Source organism: Natator depressus, chromosome 6 (assembly GCF_965152275.1).
Source record: "Natator depressus isolate rNatDep1 chromosome 6, rNatDep2.hap1, whole genome shotgun sequence".
NCBI classification, from domain to species: domain Eukaryota; kingdom Metazoa; phylum Chordata; order Testudines; family Cheloniidae; genus Natator; species Natator depressus.
This window is the reverse complement of record NC_134239.1, coordinates 44,098,425-44,121,243: the sequence shown is the minus strand read 5'-3', so window position 1 is coordinate 44,121,243 and position 22,819 is coordinate 44,098,425. Positions and strand designations below refer to the sequence as shown.

Here is a 22,819-nt window from a genome sequence, read left to right as displayed (position 1 = left end):
GTCCCTGCTTATGGAGTGGGGAAACAGCTGTGCAAAACTTGTAACTGGTGCTCCATGACCAACTGCAGAGTTGGAGGGGAGAGGACCTTTGTGCAGAAACCAGGATTTTGGCATGCGAAGAACCAAAAGTAGATAGGGAGAGGGCAGAAAAACATTCACCTTGTTCAGAGGTGCAACTGACCATCAAGATCTGATCAAAATGCCCTGCAAGAGGAGCCAAACCACCAAAAGCCACAAGATAATAAAAGCCCCTGTACGATACTTTCTGGGTGGCTGGAAATAATGGTGGGGATTTCCTTAGCAGCCTACAGGATTTAAATGAATTCCATTAAAATGAATGCTATGAAAATCTCAACCAATCAGCAAATGCGTCCTCCCCAACCATGAAAGACTCGTAAACTTCTGCACAATTCTTTGAGTTGCTTAATACCTTAGGACATGCTGGACCATCCAATGTGGACCTTCCATATCTGCACTGTATTTACATTCTTTCTTATGGATGGATTTATGAAATTATTCTTTTCAGAGATAACATTGCGAAATTCCTTTCTATGTTTGATTGAAATTTCTGCTCCACTTCAAATTAACATATTAAGCCCACAAGCATTATTTTACATAAATCATTGCATTTCAATGTATTCTAGAATGCAGCAAATATGTATATAGGGTTGTGGAGGCAGGGGCAGAAGCGGAAGAGAGATAGAGAGAGGGAAGAGGAATAAAAAAAAAAAAACTTACAGGGATTGTAAACCACTTAGTCCTCTAATGGCCTCATTAGGTACAGTCTTCAGCTGATTGTTCTGTAGGGTTCTGTAGAAAAATCTTTGTTAGTGAAAGATTTTCACAATAATCTTTAAAGTATCTTCTATTTGACATAAGAGATCATATTCCTCGTTAGCGGACTTTTTGCACAAGAAAACGCATTTTGGAATTCTCAAGACAAAAATACTCAATGATAATTTTAAAATAATCGTGAAAATGTCTTGCTTCAGCTACATACACAATCACTCCATTAATTAAACAATCTACATCAATGGGCCAGATTTCTTGAATATAATGGGCCAAAATCATCTCTGATATAAACTGTTGCAATTCCCCTTGACTTCATTGGGAGCTGCAACAATTTACATTGGAGCTCAATTTGCTCCAATAAATGGCATTTTATTATTTACCAGTGCTTGCATTTTCATGGTTGTTTCTACTGATTCCTCTATTTCTAGAAAAATGGCACCAAAGTATAATTTATTTTAATAATTGCATTTGCATAGTGTGCTGATTATAAAGCATTTCTGGGCACACAGAAATGTTAGTGAATAATGTCAGCAAAAAAATACAAAATGGTAGAGGGTCTACAACGAACTATTCAGGAATCCACCCTGTTCTCTACCGCCATGTAACCCTTCACCATTCTCTATAGCCTCACCCATACTTATCTTTGCCCCTCCATTTTGTTCTATAATGGAACCATACTGTGGGATGTACATTGTTGATTTTATAGAGAGATTTCTAAAGAAAGGTAGTGACAGGCTACATTAAGTTATATCAATTCTATAAGTTATCTTATAAGACAATGTTTTGGTCGCGGTGAAGAATACTTTTTATCAGCAGCATTTTAACGGTTGATCTGTTTGCTGTTATGAAATGGGTCAATAGATGGTTTGTGTAAGTGTAACTATGCAAGTACATTAACAGTCAACTAATATACTTAGGTTTAAATTTTGTCTGAATTGACAAAAATGTTGGATGCCCAGCTTCAGATCATAGGCACTGACTCGGTGGGTGCTCTGGGGCTAGAGCGCCCACAGGGAAAAAATGGAGGGTGCAGAGCACCCCCAGTAGGCCCCCCTGCTCCTCCACCGATCAGCGCCTCCCCATCCCTCCCTCTCCACGCCTCCCACGATCAGCTCTTTCACGGCATGCAGGAGGTGCTGGGTGGGAGGGGCATGACACACTTAGGGGAGGGGGTGGAACAGAGCAGGAAGAGGAGGGGCAAGGCCTTGTGGAAAGGGGTGGAGTGGGGGCGAGGCCTGGGACAGAGCCAGGGATCAAGCACCCCCTGCCAGATTGGAAAGTGCTGGCACCTGTACTTGAGATACCTTATAGGGCCTGATTTTGAGTACCTTCCCTGCATTTACCTTACAAAACCGCCTGTAGCAGTGTTGCAGATGAGGAGTTTCTCACAGTCCTCCCCTCTTACTCCTGGGCCTACGCTTCTTTCCTCACTGAAGATTTCCCTTTCTTCCCCTCAGGGGCCTTCTCTCATCCTCTTTGTATCCCTGCTCTATTGGGCCAGTCTTCATGAAAACGCACCCCGTTACCCAAGCGCTAAAATTTCAGGACAGAGATTTGTTTCATTTTTAAAATCTGGTTTATAACAGGAAGCTAGTTTCAGCCTTAACTGTAGAGCAGCAGCTGTAGTGGATATTCTCATCTGCTGGGGACAAATAGGGCACAGCAAGAGTGGCACTGCCTCGCTTAGAAATCCCTCTACTGGTCAATTTCAGTTACAGGAGTGCACTACACTGGCAGTGTTATATTCTTTTCTGAGGGAGTTGGAATGGCACCCCAGAACTATTTAGGCTCTCATACTACATACATTACAGTAGGATCTGAACTCCTGACGAGATAGAAGGAGAAAAGCCTAGGTGGCTTCCTCTGAACCCTCTTGGGTCCACTGTTTCTCTCTCTTTTGGATAGCCAGAGAGGAAGGAGAAAAAGAAACACCCTGTGGCCTAACAGTTAGTATTTTTCTACCACAAGACATATCTGGGAGTCAAACACTATTACTCCAATAAAATGTAATAATTACAGTTTAATCCAGGTGACAACTGTTTTTATTATTGAATGCACATCGTCTTCAAGGTTAGCACTCCCAAGGGATTATGGAAAAAATAACAAAGCAGTAAAGATTTTCATGTTACTGTACTGTCTGAACAAAAAATTCTGTTTCTGTCCAGCCTATCAGTAAACATGCTGACTGTGCAAGAAGAAAGTACACAGCAAGCTGTGAAGCTCTAAAATTTGATTACTTACAGCACTTTGAGTTCTTTCAACCCAGACAAGGCCTTCGTATGGATAAAAGAAAGGTCATTGCCAGCCAGTCGTCTGGAAAAAAATTGTAATAATAATTCAGACTCTGAAAATACAGTACATTTACCACTGTCTAATAGATGAAACCATCAATGCATCAAAACTTGCATCAGATTATACCATATCTGCGATCCTCACATTTACCACCATTCACTCACAATTACACATTTTCAGTAAAGCATAATGCATTAAAATCACTTATCTGGACCCAAATTTGTGATCAACCCATGTAATCATATACTTTCCTCTTACTTTTACTATAGTTATCGGATTAATGCAATACATGAAGAAGCAGCTCTCAGAAAGTAGAGAGCGCTCACACAGACTCTTTCCAACTTGAGATTTTCCTTTATGATAATTTAAGAATATGTTTATATTCCCACCCAGCCACCCTTGCTCAAACAACAATAAAGTCTGGTATCACCCCAAGAACATAATCCTGTAAACAAAATCAGAAGGCCTCCTCATTCTTCAGCCCCTTATTTATAGCAATTAAAGGAGAGACTGAAAATGTAAAACTAACACACCAATGGATGAGTTAAGATTCTTCTTATGAACCTGGGTTTGAAAAATGAGTTAACTGCTATCAATGTGTTCCTGAGGCTTCCAGCATAGTCTAGGTGAAAAGAATACTCAAGTATCCACGTTTTTAATCTAGCCACCAGCTTCTAAAGAAACTATGCAGTCAAGCAGCAAGAGTTAGTTGCTAGACAGAAGGATGCGGAAAAAGGTTTGTGCTGAACATCTTAAAATTCAGGTGACGTTCACTACTAGATTCGGGGCGACAGCCTGGGTCCACTGAAGTCAATCACAAAGCTCTCATTGATTTCAATGGGGCCAAGTCTCTCCTAGATACTAATGCAATCCACCTTAACAAACTAACATTAATAATCACTATAATAAGTATAGAAGTTTCTTCAGAACACAAGGTGAAAAAAACACTCAAGCAACAGAATTTCAGCTACTTATTTTTCCCCTTGTATTTTCTTCAAGCCTTTTGCCAACTTCCAGATGGGTACTTGCTACGTGGTCTAACTTTGCTGAGCTCCTAATATTTGCGACACTAGATATTTTATTAAGGTAAAAGATAAAATGCAGGCCACCTGGTAATCCCTAGCTGCCAAAGAATGAGAACATTACAATAAAAGGATCATGTCAGCCAAAATATTAGCTTCCTTATTTGCTTTATTATCTAAATTGAGATCTGAAGACATCAGTGTAGATTATACAATGGAAACATACAATGGGATCATTTGTACAAAACAATAATTGTTTCTGACTACTATCACTCACTCTTTGTAAAAAAAAAAAAAAAAAAAAAAAGTTAACAGCAGATTACAAATGATCATCTCTGTTCCAGAGAATTGTAAATTGATCCAGCATCAAGGGGAAAACACTAGCATATTGTTTCTAAAGGGGAGATTACAGTAATAGCAACAAACCCATCAACCTGATTAATAGGTAGCAGGTTTAAAACTAACAAAAGGAAGTACTTCTTCACATAATGCTCAGTAAACCTATAGAACTCATTGTCATGGAATGTGGTGAAGGCCAAAAGTATAACTGAGTTTCAAAAAGAATTAGATAAATTCATGGAAGATAGGTCCATCCATAGCTGCTCATCAAGATGGTCAGGAATGCAATCCTATACTCTGGCTATCCCTAACTCTCCAACTGCCAGAAGCTGGGACTGGACAACAGGGGATGGATCACTTGAAATTGCCGTGTTCTGTTCACTCTTTCTGAAGCATCTGGCATTGTCAGAGACTGTACAGTGGGCTAGGTGGACCACTGGTCTGACCCAATCTGGCCATTCTTATGTTTCTTCACTCCAGTCTTAGAGTGGTAAAAAGGTAGCAAAATTACTATTTTGTTCATCTCATCTTTGTAATCTCTCACTGTGTGTAACAGATCATCCTAGACATTAATTTTGTCTGCTATGGAAATCTGCCTATGATTGAATGCATGCCATAATAAACTGCTGCATATTAATTAGCTTCCAGTCCACCTGACAACAATAATATTTTTGTATATAAACAAATGGAGGAGTGACTGTCCTTCGTGAACAGGAAGGCGATGGTGTAACAAGTGTTATCCGTGCCCATGTACTAGCAAGCCAAAGAAAAAGGGAGTTTATTATTTTTGTGAATTTGTTCCACAGATGTCACTTGGGACTCTGGTGGCATGAATAAACCCCCCAGGTCTAAGGTTTGACAACATGGTTTAGGTAGTCATGGTCAGAATCCATCAGAAGAATTGCAGCTGTAGACCCTGATACTCCAAAGATTGAAGCAAGAGTGTAAAAAGCATGCAAGAAAAGAAGCCTTACTGAAATAAATGGAACTATTCAAGTCACAAAGACTTAGCAGGATTGGAATTTTAATATGCATAGTTCAGGCACACTACTTTTTTTAAAAATTACAGTAGCACCTAAAAACCCCAATCAAGGCCATGGCCCCATTGTGCTAGGTGCTGTACATGTTTTCCAGATTCAAAAAAACCTTACTCTTTCCCACACTCTCAAATACAACAAACTGCAGAGGTACAAGTATGCAGTGTTGCCAACTCTGTATTATTGGTAGCATTACTCTAGCACCTAGAAACCCTAGTCACGGACCAGGACCCCATTGTGTCAGGCACTGTGCAAACATGGAACAAAAAGATGGTCCCTGCCCCCAAACTGCTTACAATGCAAGTATAAGACAAGAGAAAACTCTCTTGTAATTTTATGGCAAGTCACATTGTCACCGTGTGTTGTTCTTAAAGCCCTGTTTCCTGGAGACAGGTAAATACACAAGACACTCAGCTTTTTTTTGTTTGTTTTTGTTAAAATCAGTTTCTAGCCCTCCGGTTACAGAGGGTACAGAGAAAAATTGAGGACATGCCCCAAGTGCAGTCTAAAGGCTTTGATACCAGAAGGCCAAAAAACCTAAAAAGATCTAATACTGATCAATATATTTTTTTAAATCTCATGATTTTTTATTTTTTAGAATTCAAACAACTGAAAAACTTGCAGCGTAATGAAAAACAAATAAGTTCAATGCTATGTTTCCCAGCCAGTTGCTGTAAATGGTTTGTATTAAATTTAGATTTTACATTTTTTTTCTTGAAAAAGTATGCATGTCTTTCTTTTTAATGATTTCCTAAAAAATGCACTGAGAACTAATATGTATAAAACGTGTTGGCTCCCTGCAACGTGTATGAGTACTTATGAACCTGCATTTTGCCAGTTAGCTCCAAAACACAGCTATTTATTAAAAGAAAATGCAAACTGATTTTTAAAAATCAAAACAGAAACTCTTACACAAACAGAAACAAACTGAACATATAGCCCCAAGTTATATCAGCAGACAGTTACTGATATTGATAATCTAGCATTTATTCAAAAAAACACCATTCCCCACAAATTTATGAACAGCAGCAGTTGCTTTGGGATTTGGTCAAACATCTGCTACAATATTTTTTATTAAAAAAAATAAGTTGAACACCAATACCATCCACTGTCACGGAAGCAACATATTGTGCACTAGAAACAAGATGCAATGAAGCAAAAGCAAGGCTTGCGTGACTTTAAATAGGAATACTTAGTCTACCTTAAGGCAACTCCTGTTTATTCAGCCTGTTGCAACCAACCAACAGAAAAACTGCAATCCATTACATTTCCGTTTAGCTTAAGTCTGGCAACCTTCCAGGAAACAGGATGCAACTGGCCAAGTGTGCAAAGGCTGTACTAATCAGTTTTCCAAATATACATTTATCATGCGTGTACTAGCCTTGGGGACCATGGCTTCTCATCAGGAGGTTCCAACTACGGTTACCCAGTCAGCTAAGACTAAAATATTATGCACCATTTTAACAAACTTTCTTCTGCCGAAGCGATCAGGATGGGGATATTTTTCTTCACAGAATAAGGTTTCGTTCAAAACCAGTCAAAGAGAAATGGGGGGGGTCCCACATCTTCACTTGTTTTGCATATGTGCTGTAACTGAAAAGCCCAAAGTCAGATTCTCAACGTTATTCTTAACACATGTTAGAGAAGGAATTAATGGAAGATCAACAGATTGTTTGAGCCATGCCCAGGGTTTTTTGGTGGAAGATTACAAACTAAATTAAAAACACACACAAACAGGCTCAGTTTACACTTTTAACTTCTATTGGCATAGCTATGTTGTGTCAGAGCGTTGACTGGTTGTAGGAAGGCCGGAGACCAGTCAAGAGATTCATCTCCCTACCCGTATCTATCATCGGGGTTTAAGATCGCACAAAATAAAAACCAACAAGGCAGTGCAGGAGTAAAACACAGGTATGTTTATTAGACCAACAACAGTTAAACAAGGTAAGTAAACGGGGTATACTTTAAAGGACTCCCAACACAGGTTAGTAAGGTAAATAGGTAAAGGTGGCACTACAACTATACTGACTGTGACCAAAAAGGGTTTTCTCCCTCCCTAAGACAGGTCCCAGGTGAGGGGTATGGAAGACTTAAAAGGACCCTACTATTTCTTGCAACTTGCGTCTGGAGCATCATGACAGAAATCAGGTCTGGAACCAATCAGGTCGCTCAACATGGTGAAGAGTGGATCTCAGGCAACAGGCAGGCAATAACTCTGCTTGATGCTGGTGATTCTTCTTTCTCCCTCCCTGCGTCATCGTAGGTGCAAGTAAGATCCTGATGACAGAGTGGCCCCTAGCAGCTCACCCTTGTGTGCAAGTGTGTTAAACCCTCTCACAACCCTGAGGCGCCGTGCTCTGGCTTACGCACCCAAGTAGTCCACACTGCTGTGGTCCAGCACTCAGCCACTCAGATGGGCAGCCCCGTCCTTCTGACGTGCTAGCCCTTATATGCCCTGCTGTTCCCGGTCAGATGACATGCCACATGGAAACTATACCTGAAGGGGGGGGAAGAAGGGCAGCCAAGATGGATTCCTAGTTGTTGTTGCCAGAAATTCAAGATGGGCATATGGGTATTAATGTCAAAACAGAAATTTCCCCCCGACAGTGGGTATGAAAAAAACCTGAATGAACAGCGGACGTAGCTATAGCAACAAAAACCCCAGTGTAGACTCAGCTACGCCGACAGATGAGTGGCATAGGTAACATTGTTCGTAGAGGTGGTATTCCTAAGCAGGCAGAAAAACAGTTTTTGTTGGTTTATGCTGCATCTACACTAGAGGGCTATGCTAGCATAGCTGTGTCAGCTCAGGCTCTGTAGCGTAGTCATGGCCTATCTACCATCTATTTGCGTGTCAGTTTGTCTCTAACGGAAAAATGAGAGCTTTACCAAGGGAGAGATGTCTCAAAACTGAGGAGGTAGTGTTGCCAGACCAGTCCAGAGCATTGCTCCTGGATGTTGGAAGCAAATGGGTGATGTTGGGGGCTGTGGTCGGTGGGGTGAGGTCGGTGGGATGTATGTCAGGACTGCTGGGATGGGGAGGGGGCAGGAATCTTCAGCATAAGCTCTGATCAGCTAGTTAAATTAGCTTTATGGAGTGGCCCAAAAATAGCTGAAGCATACCAGTTAATCCTGCCCTTAGTTGAAGTTTGTAGAGACTATTTATGTTGCAAAAACAATATTTTACATGCACCGTCAATGGGCTTTTTGACTAACTATATGTGTACTTCAGATGTGCCTTGCTCAGGGGCGGCTCTTCCAATTTTGCCGCCCCAAGCAGTAGCCACCGAATTGCCGCTGCGGGACACGGACTGCCATTCCATTCTAAATTCCGCCCAGAAAACCTGCTTGTAAAGCTGGTGCCTGGAGCCTGCCCTGGCCTTGCTACAAAGTCTGGCACATAAAAGCTGGGTTATGAGTGTTTTATCTTGATATAGTATGCGTACTTATCACTAACAGATACAGTCGCATAATTGCTATTGCACAGATTTTTAATGAAATAAAATTTACTGGAAGACGGTTAGGTGATGAATATGAGTGCTTTATCGTGTGTGACGTCATCATACAAGAAAGTCTCCAAAAATTTCTTCACACATGACAGAATTACCAACTTCAGTTCACATCTGCAGGGCTCCTGCACTATAAAAAATACATCATTGCTTAGTACCCCTGAAAATTCTTTAAAAGAAAAAGGGTGGGAGCTAAATTTTGCTGTAAAAAAAAAAGTACAATATTTACCCAGTCCAGCGAGGTGTTGAGTGCCTCCTCCCTGCAATGGAAGCAGATGACAACTCCACACCTCAAAGGAGTTCTCTTTACCTTGAAGGACTGGTCCCTAAATATCTATAGTTTAACACAGAAATCAAACTCTTTTCTCCAGTTCGTCAAGAATAGTCTTCAAGGGCTAGATTTTGACTAGCCCCAAAACAGCCAACCAAGGGAGTAAAGAGTCCCTTCCTAGGATAATTACATTAAGGCTACTTAGCTCTTGCAGTGAGTGCTGGGGGGAATGCAGGGGTTGTGCATCAGTTGTCCCCTCCCAGGAAACAGACTGGATGGGCACTAGGCAGAGCTATTATTCCATTGTCCTCCTGCCAGGCTTGGCAACAACACAGGCCGGCTCCATGGTGGGGCCAGGGGGAGGCAGTCCTACACCCTCAAATGGACTGTAGCAAATTCCTCCATCCTGATAACAACAGAGGGGCCCTGGGAAGAATCAGGCCTCTCAGAGGTCCAGTAGTTCGTGAGGCTCTTCCTGAAGCAGCACAGCTTATGCCCTTTCCAAAGGGCTGCACTAAAATGCACAATCTAGCCTAGAGTTGTTTTTTTGGTATCCTCTTAATTTCTTTGGCAAAAGACTGATGAAAAATACAGTTATGCTGCTGAGTGATGAAGCAGAAGGAAATCAGCTATCAAAAGATCTTGATTAAATGCAAATATTTATACCATAAACGACAGTGCAGGGAATGGTACAGCTGCTAAAAATCTCAGTAACATTACTTTCCCGTACAACCTTGCAAATATTTTGCAGATTATTCTGGCTGTCATCGCTTCTGGCTCTAAATACGCTTTCACCTTTCATTTTCTGAAATTTTTTAAAATTGAGTTTGGCTATTTCATGTGCCACTCTGAGCTGAAAAATTAAGCATCTTGATGTATGGAGGAAGGTTTGTAATCATGCTATGAAAGAATCATCGCCATGAAAGAATCACTAAGAATTTCCTGTTCAACACATTGTCCCATGGTCTGTTCTCCTGACATCAAAATACAGTGAATTAGACACTTCCAAACTCTCCAGAATATCACACTTAGTGATTCTGCTAACAACACAGATATATGGAGTTAGCCCAATAGTCTCGTCTTAAGTGTTTGCCAATGTCATAATACACAAAGTTAATTCATTGTCTCTTACTTCTCAGGCAGGAAGGGGTAGGAGCATTGCAAGGACCCAACCTGAGGTGAGAACTAAGTAGTGTCTTGCATTGTTCAGAAAAATCACTCCAGCCAATAACTTCTTGGCCGGAGTAAGTGGAACTTTAAGTAAAATTGTGTGCATGAATAACTTGGAGGCTCCAGCATGGAAATATCTGCCCCCAAAGCCTGGGAAAAAGATTAAAAAGAAAATGGATGGGAGAGTCCCCAGGCCAGCCACTGAGGAGAAGGGCATGGACAGACAAGGACAGTTCCTGTGAGTCAAGCTGTTAATAAGTCAAGCAGACTGCTTGCTACAGAGAATTCAGTTGATAATGGCTAGTGTTTAATGCAGCTAATAAGCAAGAAGGGCTGCTCCCAATTGCCTTAAAGATACTTTTGCAGATGAAGGAATGTGGCAGGGTTACCCCAGGCATTTTGATAACCTCATCTCTTACTATCAAAGTCACCCCGAGAGTACTGACTCAAGATGTCAACACTTCAAAGAATGACACTGAGAGCACAGAAATGCGGACGTGCTGGACTGCACCATCAATTCAAGACATGCTATTTGGGAAGTAACACTACTATACAGATTACAAAGGCTTGTCTACACTTAAAAATTAGATTGACCTAGCTATGCGCTCAGGGTTGTGAAAAATGTTGCATCTTGAGTGCCATTGCTAGGTTGACCTAACTCCTGGTGTAGACATGGCTAGGCTGACGGAAAAATTCTTCCATCAACCTAGCTACTGCCTCTCAGACAGATAAACTACATTGATGGAAAAAAACCCTTCTGTTGACGTGGGAAGAACCCACAGGACGGCACTATAGCTGCAGTACCGTAGTTGTGCTGCTGTAGTGTAGACATGGCCCTAATGCCACTAGCTCCTGCAGGTATATGGCATGCAAGCGACTGGTGGAAAGATACCTATGTATCAACTGACGAAAGTCTACTTCCTCTGTGTTCATCACAGGCATCCTATTGGGGTGCTACATCGATGGAACTGCTACTTATAACCTGCACTAAAGGAACTGCTGCATTAGACTGTACAGCTCAGAGTTGTAAGAGTAAAACAAATTACATTTAACTACTTAATGATGTTAGATAATAATAGGAATGAAAGAGAACCTGTATTACCATAGTGCCTAGGAGCCACAAACAGGGCAGTGCTTCCAAGGAATAAAATACTGAGGGAGAAAAAACCTTTGCATTTATATGACTATCAAGAACCACTTTGTTATGATTATCTAAGCTCGCTGGTTGACTAGTGCGCTCAGAATAATTCAGTCATTCATAGTATCCCATTGTTGTAAAACTGAACAAATTCAGGAAGTGGCCAATTGCCCAAAAGGGTTGGATTTTTGGGCAGTAGTAGGTAAGATAAATGAATGTGTCTCTCGTAGGATTGCACAGCATTTTTTGTTAGTCACAACATGCATCCTTGGTAGGAGTCCAGTACCATCGATTATTTTACATGGCATAGCCAGTGACCTCAAGTCCAAATGCACCTTATTTGTATTATGAAAAGAGGATTCAGAATGGCTGGGGAATACCCTCCATGACATCATCTTCCGAGAGTTTGATGCCAGACATAGCACACTGAACCAAAGCACTTCTGGAGGCTGCAAATTCCTGAGTCCTCTCTCTTTTGGTAAGTTAAATGGTGCAATTATGAGACCGTCTGACAACCCTGCTACCGAATTGTTGGGACACGTTAACCACTGGTGTAATTCTACCAAAGTCAACGGAATGGTCTCAGGGATAGCATTTGACCCATCATTCAATTAAAAATTGATTAAAAACATCACTCAGTTTTCTCTGTTATTCTTGACTGGATGCAACATGAACCCCTAGGAAGCCTTCTGTTCTTGTTTTTCAACCCAGATGGTGGTGAGCCTCAAGATATTTGAGCAGGGAATTAGGTCCCCTCCTCTCCCTGTGAAAAGCTTCATGCACAAATGTTTGCTGTAATTTTCTCTCTGCAGTTTTCTGGGATAATTCCCACCCTAGCTGTGTCTCTTGTCTCTGTAATAGCTTATTGGCTTTTGTATGTCTGTCACGGGTTTGCTATATAAATGCATATGAGGTAGTGTGCATTGCCTGCCATCACCCACTGGAAACTGGTATTCCTTGCTGCAAGTTAGAATATTGGTGAGGAATGCAACACCCATTTGTTGTAAGATTAATAAGTAATGTGTCCTTTTCTTAAATTTAATTATTGTATTTTGGCAGCACGCCTAGGGATCCCAGTCAGGAATCAGGGCCCTACTGTACTACACGCTCTACAGACAGATACCATAAGATGTATGTTGGTGTATTAGCTCTGATTGTGAAGCAGCTTTGCAACCAAGATCCAAAGCAACCTTCCTGATCTCTTGCATCTTAATTTATCACAGGTCCTCTACACCTTGTGTGATAAATTGTGGGGGGAAGCTCCCTTTTGTGGACACCCAGCCAGCCAGCTATAAAATTCCTCTTAGTAGCTGTTCTCTACTTGCTTTACCTGTAAAGGGTTAAAAAGTCCATAGGTAAAAGGAAAGGAGTGGGCACCCGGCCAAAAGAGCCAATGGGAAGGCTAGAACTTTTTAAAATTGGGAAAAAAATTCAGTTTGTTCTGTTCTGTTGTTGTTCTCTGGAGACATTATGTCTTCTGCAGTTTCCACAGTATGCATCCGATGAAGTGAGCTGTAGCTCACGAAAGCTCATGCTCAAATAAATTGGTTAGTCTCTAAGGTGCCACAAGTACTCCTTTTCTTTTTGCGAATACAGACTAACAGGGCTGTTACTCTGAATCTTGATGAATAATTTTTGTAAGTGGGTTTTTTAAATCTAGCAAAAGCCTACGGTCCTATGTATTTTCTTTCTTTTTGTTTTTAATAAAATTTATATTTTTTAAGAACAGGATTGGAATTTTGGTGTCCTAAGAGGTTTGTACACATGTTGTTTAATTAGCTGGGGGCAACAGCTAATTTCCTTTGTTTTCTTTCTCAGCTCTTCCCTGGAGTGGGATGAAAGGGCTTGAGGGTACCCCACAGGAAGGAATTCCCAAAGGCACCTTCCTGGGTTCCGAGGGGTATTGCATTTGGGTGGTGGCAGTATCTACCCATCCAAGGTCAGAGAGGAGCTGTAACCTTGGGAGTTTAATACAAGCCTGGAGTGGTCATTATTAATTTTTAGAATCCTTGCAGGCCCCCACCTTCTGCATTCCAAGTGCCAGAGTGGGGAATCAGCCTTGACATCTTCTCTATGGACTCCTTTTCTTTGTTCCCTCACCCAACTCCCATCTTGTGCTTGCATTTTTGCTGACACCCTGTACCCCCTTTCGGACACTACTTCTGGCACCATGTAATTATTGCTACTACTGTCTCCCAACCCTTGTCCCTCAGGTCCAGCTCCTCAGGCCTCCTCATGCTGCTTGAGTTTTGCTTCTTGCCCCCATAACAGCAGTCCCCAGCTGGACCTGGGGCACAGAAACACTTGCTGTGCAGCAGTCCTACTAGTGAACTAGGCATCAGCCCCATTCAGCCCTAATAAGACTGCCCCAGATGTCCCTCAGCCCCAGCACAGCATCTGCCTTGAGTGGAATTCGATTTTCCTGTCAAATGAAGATGCGCCTAGAGGGTGCTGCCCTCTGCTTTCCTTCAGCTGGTGAACGGTCCCTTGGGGACCGGAGTCATCTGGAGCAGAATAAAGCAGTTCCTAATCTGTTCTAACCCACACTAGGGATGTGCGGATAATCAGGGAACCATTGCCAACTCCCTGATGGCCCCCTCATGGTGTGTGTGTGTGTACACCAAGGCACAGAAAGAAGTTATATAAAGGGTATGCAGTTAGAACCAGTACCACAATCACAATAGTATAAACCATCAAGTTTTGAGGGGGCCACTTTTCATTCTGAACCCCTTTTTTCTGGTATTAATATTTTTCTATAAATAAATGATCCCTGAGATAAAGACTCTTTCATCGTTCTTGTTCTCAGACATTTAAAATGGCTTTTCAATGGACTATACAATGAAAAGCTTGAGAATTAATGTGCTAAATTCTGTCCTCATATCATAGATTCATAGAAATGTAGGACTGGAAGGGACCTAGTACAATCCCCTGCACTAAGACAGGACAAAGTATTACCTAGACATTCCTGACAGGTGTTTGTCTAACCTGTTCTTAAAAAGGATGGAGATTACACAATTTCCCAGTGGAAAACTTATCCAAGGGCAGATTCTGGCCCATTATCTTTGGTTTGGTTTTAAATAAAGGAATGTTGCTTTTGAAGAAGGCAAAAGTTTCAGTCTATAAAAAGGTGCATTCAAATTCTACTTACAAGTGACATCTATATTTTGGCCAGACTTCCTTAAGAGGATAGCCCACAGAAAATATGTAAACTACTACCTTTTTAAATGGCAAAGTACACAACCTTCAGCAAAGATTACGCAATCTGAACTGTCAGAACAAGTTGTCATAGCAATTCAGTCATTTATCCTCCAGCACAAAACACAAACTACACCCACGTAAGAAAATAGTGTGTTATGTCCTTTAAAAATAGGTGACTAGTAGCCTACAGTGGTAAGTTACAGCACTGTAAACACTTTGGACTTCCCAAGCATCACTGATTTTGAAGCAAGAAGAAAAAGAGCATATTTTAATAAATGCGTCATTTTCCGATTTTCTTTCCACTTTCTATTTTTGCATTACAGTCTAAATATGAACTTTCCTTAGCTCTGCCCCAGTCTGGCTGAAGACTATCCTTGGTGAGGGAGAGGGGGACCTTAAAGCATTAAAAATGCCCTTGATGAAGGATGATTAGGGTGGAGATGGCAAGTTCTTTGAAATGTCTCATTCTCCCCACTGCCATATCCTCGGTCCTCCCTGGGTTTGGTTTCAGCCAACTACTCTTCATTTGTGTGCTGATGGTTTCCAAGCACTCCGTTAGTTGGGAAATGGTGCTGATAGTGATGACAAAATATAGAGGTGGGTACGATGTGTGTATTTGTGGCACCTGACCCTCTGTTGCAAGTCCACCAAAACAATTTCAGATAGAGATTGAATGGGATTGAGAATGAATCTTATGGAACTTCATATGTGAGGGCATAGTTGCATATCATAGTTCTCCAGGAAGGGTCTGAACTAGGTGACCTGTAGACTTCTCCCAGGTGCAAATCCAGAATTTTGAATCAGGATCCTCTCCAATTAAATCAGGGATTGGCAACATTTGGCATGCAGCCCGTCAGGGAAGGGCGGCCAGCCCATCCCTCGGCTCGCGCCAGTTCCCACAGCCCCCATGGGCCTGGAGCAGCGATCAGCGGCCAGTAGGAGCTGCGATCGGCTGAACCTGCAGATGCTGCAGGTAAACAAACCGGCCCAGCCAGCCAGGGGCTTTCCCTGGCAGGCCGTGTGCCAAAAGTTGCCGATCCCTGGATTACATCATTATCTTTGGGTGGGAGTAAGGGAAACATTTAGGAGGACAAAATGTGCCAATAAAGAATACCTCAGAGAAACTGATTTAGTACTTAAAATAAATGTATCCTCTCTCTAACTGTTATATTGGTCTTAATTTCACATATAGTATGGCAAGTGGGTGGAGAGGGAGGTGAATTGAATTTAGCTCCATATCATTTCTTTGTGTGCAAGCTTACTGTCAAAGGCTAAAAAGCTGCATTCAGACCTAGGCAATCTTTCTTAAAGAGGGTGTGCACAGGGACTATGTGGCTACTGCCCATATACAGAGAGTGCCATTTCTACTCTGACTTATCAGTGTCTTTTGTAGAGCTGGGTCTGACTGCTCATGGGTTTATAAGAAGCTAACTATTTTTGTCCGTGTGCGCTCACAAATCAAGTTGTCTCCTACTCCATCCCCAGTAACAGAACGGGGGCAGACTGCACCACATGTTGGTTTTTTGGGACCCACAGCAGTAGAGAACTAGACTAGGAGCTGCTGAGGCTACCACAAAGTCTCAAGAAATCTCCTATCTAGCTTATGCTTCAGGGCAGCCCCATCCTGTTGGCTCAGGAAACCAACTAAATCCAGTATCATAAGGGGGTCTTCAGCTTAACAACACACAGTGTTACCTCTAGGACACTGAGCTGAGCCAGATAGTTTTCAAATAATGCCAAAGAGGTATTTGTGTGCTGAAGACTCAGTTAGTCATACAAAAGAGATGAGCATAAGAAAGGATCTTGAAAGAGGGAATTCAAAAAGACCATGCTGCAGAGTAACTAGTTTAGGTAATACTAGGGGCCTAATACTCAGTCACTTGGAGGTTGAAATTAACTTGTCAAAACAAAAACCATAAAGGAATTTTAAAAAGACTTTCCCACCCTCCCAAAATAATACAGTTTACTGAGCTCACTAGCATTTTCTCCTGAAAAAAGGAGAACATAGGAGTTATGAGCTTTGTTAGAGGTTTCTAGAATACAAAAATCCTCTTCTTACATTGGCAGGGTTGGAGTTCAGCTAGAACACATTCATTTAAGGCTCATTTAGACAGGAAGTGATTAATTAACAGAGGTCAGCCAACATGTTTTTCACCACCACCAAGGGTGGACAAAGCCAGTGATGTTTAGAAACTTAGTTAGCTGGTCGTGGTTAATCCTACTGGGGAATCTTTGCCAAAGGGTTTGCCTTGACTAGAATTTAAAGGTATGTGTGAGACACATTCCAAGACTCTAGGCTAGACAAGGCAATGTATACATTTACCATGTGCTAGCTGGTCAAGCTGAAGCCTGGGCTATATCCCCAGGTGTGTCTCTAGACTTGCCAATGCTACAGACTTCCTTGTCTTCACTAGGACGTGACTACAAGTTAGCTAACACACACATCTTTTTTCCTAGTGAAGACAAGGCCTTATTTTTGCAGACTTGACAGGCTCTTTGTCTCTGGCTTCCCATTCTGAATTCTGGGATCCTATATCTTTATGTTAGTGAGGGAAGAATTATTCATCTTTTTATTATCACCACTTTAAACACCCGAGTGCTCAATACCACTTTAAAAAGGGTGTGCTAATGCTATTCTAAACCACCCCATTTAAAAGTCACATTTGCTTACGTTCAGATGAAACATCTTCCACCTGGGGCCCAGAAGGATGCCTCTTCCAGCCCAGGCTTCTTCTCATACTAGCAGAGCTCAGCCCTGGTGGCCTTGATATAAACGCCACACACTACTATTTGTAAAACCAACTAATAACCAAAAAGGGAGGAGACTGCAGCTTAGTGCTGATGAAGAAATAGGAACAAAAGGGGCATCTAAATGAAATCGATACTATGAATGCAAACAGCTGTGAAATTTCAGCCAGGTGGTCATCTTCAGCTACAGCCAAGAGGAAAAATTAACTCTAGTCTTTTCCTTTGCAGATACTCCCTGACTGCAACCCTAAGGCGAAACACCACACACCTCATTTTCTACTGTCAGCGTGCATTTTAATTAGTTCTTTTGTTCCCAAAACAAACACCGTCTATTAAATGCAATGCTCAGAAAATTCTAAAGCAGAAACAAGATGGTTAATTCGACCAAGAGCATTTAGTGCAGTAAATTGCATAGAGGCAATTAAACATTCAAGCAGTTCTTCATTCTCCCTCCCCTGGTAAATTACTGTTACTTTTATATCTCTTGCTCCATTTGCCCATCTCAGAACAAGAGGTCAGCCTTCCCCCCTACTCTTACAAAAAGGAGAAAGGCCTCACATGTCCTATTCTAATAATTCACCAACAGCTTCAATGCATCAACCAATTCCCTTAACCCCTACATATTTTATAACTGGAGAAGTCTTAGTCTAATTTGGCCTTTATAGATACAAATTTAAGAGTTGCTCCATAAAAGATTTTGTATTCCTTAGCTAACTTGGTACTGGTGATGAAGCTGGTTATATTTCACAGTATATGGACTGGCCATGAATACTATTTGTCAAGGAGCATATGTACACAAGTGCACGGGGAAAAATTAGCGGGTGCTCCGCACCCACTGGCAGCCAAGCTCCCCCCTCCTCCCCTCCCTCCGTGCACGCCACGTCCCCGCTCCTCCTCCCCCCCCTCCCAGCGCTTCCCACCCCCTGCCGCCTAACAGCTGTTTGGCAGCGCCTAGGACTTTCCAGGAGGGAGGGGGAGGAGACGGAGAAGAGGCAGGGAAGGTTCAGGGACTTGGGGGAGGGGTGTGGAATGGAGGTGGGGACTTTGGGGAAGGAGTGGAATGAGGGTGGGGCGAGGGCAGTGCGGGGCAGGAGGGGTCGAGCACCCACTGGGTAGAGGGGAAGTCAGTGCCTACGCACAAGTGTGATGTCACTGTCCATTGTTTTCCCCAATAGTTGTATTATTGAACATGATATACTTCTCAATATTTTCACATTCACAGGTCAGTGATCTAATGGTTACCACATGCAACCTGGAGACAGAGATCCCAGATTATATTCTCAGCTCTGCACCAACTCACCATGAGTATGTCTTCATTGCAATGTGAGAACATGCTTTAGCCCAGGCTCAAGCCTAACCCCCCCGCCCCCGCAACTTGCATCTACACTCCAACCGCACTAACCCAGGACTCGGACCGAGACTCCCAGAACCTTGCAGGGCTGGAGGGGCTGAGCTCAAGTTAAGCTGGGACCCAGGGCCTGAGCCCTATTATTTTGCAGTGTAGACGCAGCCCCACTTGATTTGGGTCCCAGGAGTCTGCCGGAAATATCCTACAGTTCCATGGGACAACTTCCTTAGTCCTCTCTATCCCAACAATCTGCAAAACGTTCTATGGAAAACAGAAGCTGCCATCCTCCCTTTGCAAATGGCAGCTGCTCAGGTCAGCGTTAACCCATTTTCTTCTGATCTCCGATCTGCAAGCACACTATCAGAGAGAATCCTGGGCTTGCAATGGAGAGCAAACCGAGCAAGTTGCAAAGTGAGCTGCTTCAAACTTCTTGTAAGATGCAGAGCCAACAGTAAAGTGTTCCCAGTGCACCATGGTCCTAGGGCTAGAGCAGCCACATTTTCGGAGTGGGGGGAATGCTAGGGACTCGGCTGTGGTTACTTTGACTTGGGTTTGCACACCACAGTGTGGACACCAGAGGCCTAGGTTTGAGCACAGATTAGAAAAAGGGTTAAAGTACAATCTAGACTCTCAAAGCCAGGGTTTCCCAACATGGGTCAGCTGACAAGTCCCACTAATTCGGGGCTTACACTGCAGTGTAGACATACAACATGTGTCCTTGGTGAAGACATTTAAGCTGTTTCTGCCTCAGTATATATATATCTACAAAATATATATTATATGGCCAGAGCTGCTCACAGCCTGGCTGTGTTGGGTTCACAATGGTTTTATGGAATAGCACCCTGCAATTTGGTCAGGATGAGACTAGAAGCAAAATAATCCCTTTAGGACTGCCTTGGAGGTTCAAGTCTAACAAATTTCAACATTTAAGGAGCAATATCTCCCACCACTTACTGGATCTCTCATTTTGTCCCCACCCATAACCTCAAAAGCCCCGGTATCTCTCAACTCTTCAAGAAGTCTCAGTGCTCCTTGCTGGACAAAATGGTTCCCCCCCTTGCTCTTTGGAGAGTTCATGAATTTTGCAGCAGAGAGAGCATTCTCCCAATACATTAAGGCAATGTTTAGAATACACACCTCCAAGCTACAGTTGAGTGGATTTAGAGCACGTTTCATATACGGGACCAAACGCTATTTTGACCCAGCAAAACAAAAAAATTAATAAATTACTATGGCAAATATGGACATGAGGCACTGAAACTCCCCAGAGAGAAGCAGCAGGACAATCGGCTTAAATTAACTATTCCCTACCAGGGGCACTTACTTCTCCCCTACCAGCTCTCATGTACGGATAAGGAACTGGTGTGTTGGATCTTATCACTTAAAATTACACACCCACCCAGAGTAAATAAGGAGCCAGAGGTTTAAAAAGCTGAAAAAGTGGAAATGAAAACAAACTAAAGGTCATAAAGTCAAGGAGACATTCTGTTTTGAATAAGTTAAGCCTCTGCATTCACACTATAAAGTTATCTGCAGTTACATATCCTGAAAATGAAAAGCCTTTTGAAGAACTGATGGGTTAGAGTACTTGGGTTAATCTGGTAAGTCATGCAACAAACAAAGTCAGTGGAAATCACATGGCTAAAACCCTGCATGCCACTGTAAAGAGGGGGTTAAATATCAGAAGGAACTAACAAATCACTTAGAAATGCATCAGGACATCATTAAGTCCGATTTTTCAGTTAAGAATTCGTATTAGCAAACGGTTTATGCTTTTCAAAAACACTGTAGTATCTAGCTGCATTGCTCTTGTAGCCGTCTATAAATACTTTATAAGTTTGGTTAGGAAACTGCGGCCAAATTCTTCCAGGATTTTAAGTTTCCATATCAAGTTCAGGGATGTAGCATGTTAATGTTAACATTTTGTAGAGAATATACCTCATTAACTGCTGTGGCAAAAGCCTTGGTGGTCTGCTCCTCAGCGACTTTGACCGCTGCAGTTTCAGTCACTTGCAAATTACTTCCAGATGAGTATCAGTTACAGCGAGATAGAGAAGTTTTACAACAACATTTATAAATATTGCAAGAATCCTCAAGGCATATGATAAAGTGCACTGTGAGCTTCTCTGCAGTAAATGTATGGGGCGGGGGGGTGAACAGCAGCAGGTATAGCACATATACCCAGAGGCTGATTTTCAGCTGAGAATTAGTTGGGCCTACCCTATTCGTACCTGCAATTATTTGCATGTAGGATGTCATTTAATCATCAAATACCAATGGACTGGGCTTGCAGATCAGATACTTAGTGATGTTGACTGCACCTTTAATTAGGAGATAAGCTTTTACATACCTAGCACTAAGTGTCTTCTTTTAATTTTGTTAATAGTCATCTTAGCATTTAAAAAAGGATCCTGTTTAAAATCTGACAGGCCTTCAAACTATCCACTTCCCTAACGCAACGAAAACAGTTCCTTCAAATGAACCTTACTCCTTTTGTTATTCCCCCAGCAAGGCTCAGGGTCCTAAATTATACATCTATCCGCCTCCATTGAGTCATCATAAAATCCTGTGACATTATTTGGCAATTTACTAGATTGTGAGATGGTGGGATAAACCGAGGTGTTGCAAAACCGAGGAAGCAGAAGGCAGGCAGCGGCAGGTGGGGCAAAAGCACTGTCTTTTTGGAACAGCAGGAGGATATTTGCAGGGGAAGTCTCCTGCATGGAGAGCTTTTAAAGCCCTGTAATAGTCGTGCTCTATTCCTGTATGATTTAGGAGCTGTGCAGCAGGAGGCAGCAGCTGCCATCCAGAGCTCCTAAGACCGATTAGAGTAGAGCTCCATTCCTCCATGGCTTAGGAGCTGCACAGATGGGGGATTACCTGCCATCTGGGGACCCCGACTTCTGCAGAAGTGCAGTTGTTGCCTCCTGCACGCCTCCACTCTACTTCCTCTATGGCAGTGCTGCGCACGGTTTTGTCACTAGTGCCCATGGAAATTTTCCACTCTCCAAACTGGCCACTTGGTCCTCTTGCTCCAACCATCCTAAAATGGCAGGGGGGCAAGCTGAGGACCTAAAAAAAATGCCCTTTTGTTTGGAGTTATCTGGCACAATGGGGTCCTGCTCATTAAGTATTTATGAAGCACCTTTCAAATCAAAAGAATGAATGCTCATATCAAAAAGGAGAGGTCCCTCACCATTCCTCTCTGCGAGGATATGCAAAGATGGGTTTTTGGGTCAGTTTTAAGGAGGTCATTCCTAAGTACTGAGTTATCAAAGAAAAGGTGCATCTCACACCTAGAGCTCATCAGGCTTTGCCTCTGCCGCTCCTCCTGTGGCAAGGAGTCCCACAGGGTAACAGTTCAGTTTTCATTCAACAAGGCTCTCTAAGATCTTGCTGGTTTTGTTTTTGAAGTGGACCTCTTTTCCACAGCGAGCTGCACTTGGTCCTAGAAGCACGTTTAGACCTTCCAGTGGATTAGTTAGATTGCTCCACAAACCAGTTCAGCTGTCAGTTATCAGCTAGCAGAACTGCGTATGAAATAAAGAATCTTTTATGGCTTACAGCATTTGCCTACAGGTGGGCCTCAGCACTACATGGACTGGTGTGGAACATATTTTGTGCCATTGGTACTCCTGTAAGCTGTTTTCTTGCTTCATTTTACATAGGTCATCAGAGAACCACAGGGACCTGTAAGACAAGTGGTTATTTTGGGACTAGTTCATTGATGGTTTCAGTCAGCAGTTGGGTAATATTTAAGTAATTCATCAACATCTACATTTATTAGATGAGGAGCTTGTCCCTTTCAAGATCTTCTGGTCACAGAAAATGTCCAGGTGGCTCTGAGAGAAGAATCAGTTCACTGAAGGGGCAAGAATGGGTCCCTCTCGGTGGTGGCCCTTCCAGGAATATGGTATGCTGTCAGTGCTTCTAAGTTCTGGGTCAGGCATGCATC

General features: G+C 42.4%; 1 protein-coding gene across 1 annotated transcript in view; it reads right to left on the bottom strand.

Moving 5' to 3' along the window:
• The window catches only part of LGR4 (leucine rich repeat containing G protein-coupled receptor 4), a 118,442-nt gene that overhangs the window by 37,320 nt on the left and 58,303 nt on the right, over positions 1-22,819 (bottom strand). The window contains exons 3-4 of the mRNA XM_074955165.1: positions 3,034-3,105; positions 739-810 (exon numbers count right to left, since the gene is read on the bottom strand). Coding sequence (XP_074811266.1) covers positions 739-810; positions 3,034-3,105 — 144 coding nt within the window. The remainder of the gene's footprint in view (positions 1-738; positions 811-3,033; positions 3,106-22,819) is intronic.